General features: G+C 68.0%; 1 protein-coding gene across 1 annotated transcript in view; it reads right to left on the reverse strand.

The window, feature by feature from the left end:
* Positions 1–168, reverse strand: part of LOC104545997 (SEC14-like protein 2) — a gene marked incomplete at its 5' end in the record, with an annotated part of 2,836 nt that extends 2,668 nt beyond the window's left edge. Inside the window, one exon of the mRNA XM_010191275.1 lies at positions 82–168. Within this exon, the coding sequence (XP_010189577.1) occupies positions 82–168 (87 nt within the window). The remainder of the gene's footprint in view (positions 1–81) is intronic.
* Positions 169–241: the final 73 nt, after the last annotated feature.

Raw genomic sequence — 241 nt, forward strand, 5'->3', positions numbered from 1 at the left:
GCCGCCAGCACCCCCAGCCCCATAGCCACCTCCCAGTGGGGTCTTCCAGCCTCCCCACAGCCCCGCAGCATGTCCCCCCACCCTGGGGTTACCTCGGAGCCATTTCAGGAGGAAATAGTCGTCCTGGGAGGGCAGGGAGGGCAGCACGTCCTGCAGGTTCTCCCGAAACTGCGGGGAGAAGAGGGTCCGTCAGTGGAGGGGCCCCTGCTCCCACCCCAAAAGCCTCAGGGCCGGGGGGTTG

Source organism: Mesitornis unicolor, unplaced genomic scaffold (assembly GCF_000695765.1).
Source record: "Mesitornis unicolor isolate BGI_N332 unplaced genomic scaffold, ASM69576v1 scaffold34000, whole genome shotgun sequence".
Lineage (NCBI taxonomy): Eukaryota > Metazoa > Chordata > Aves > Mesitornithiformes > Mesitornithidae > Mesitornis > Mesitornis unicolor.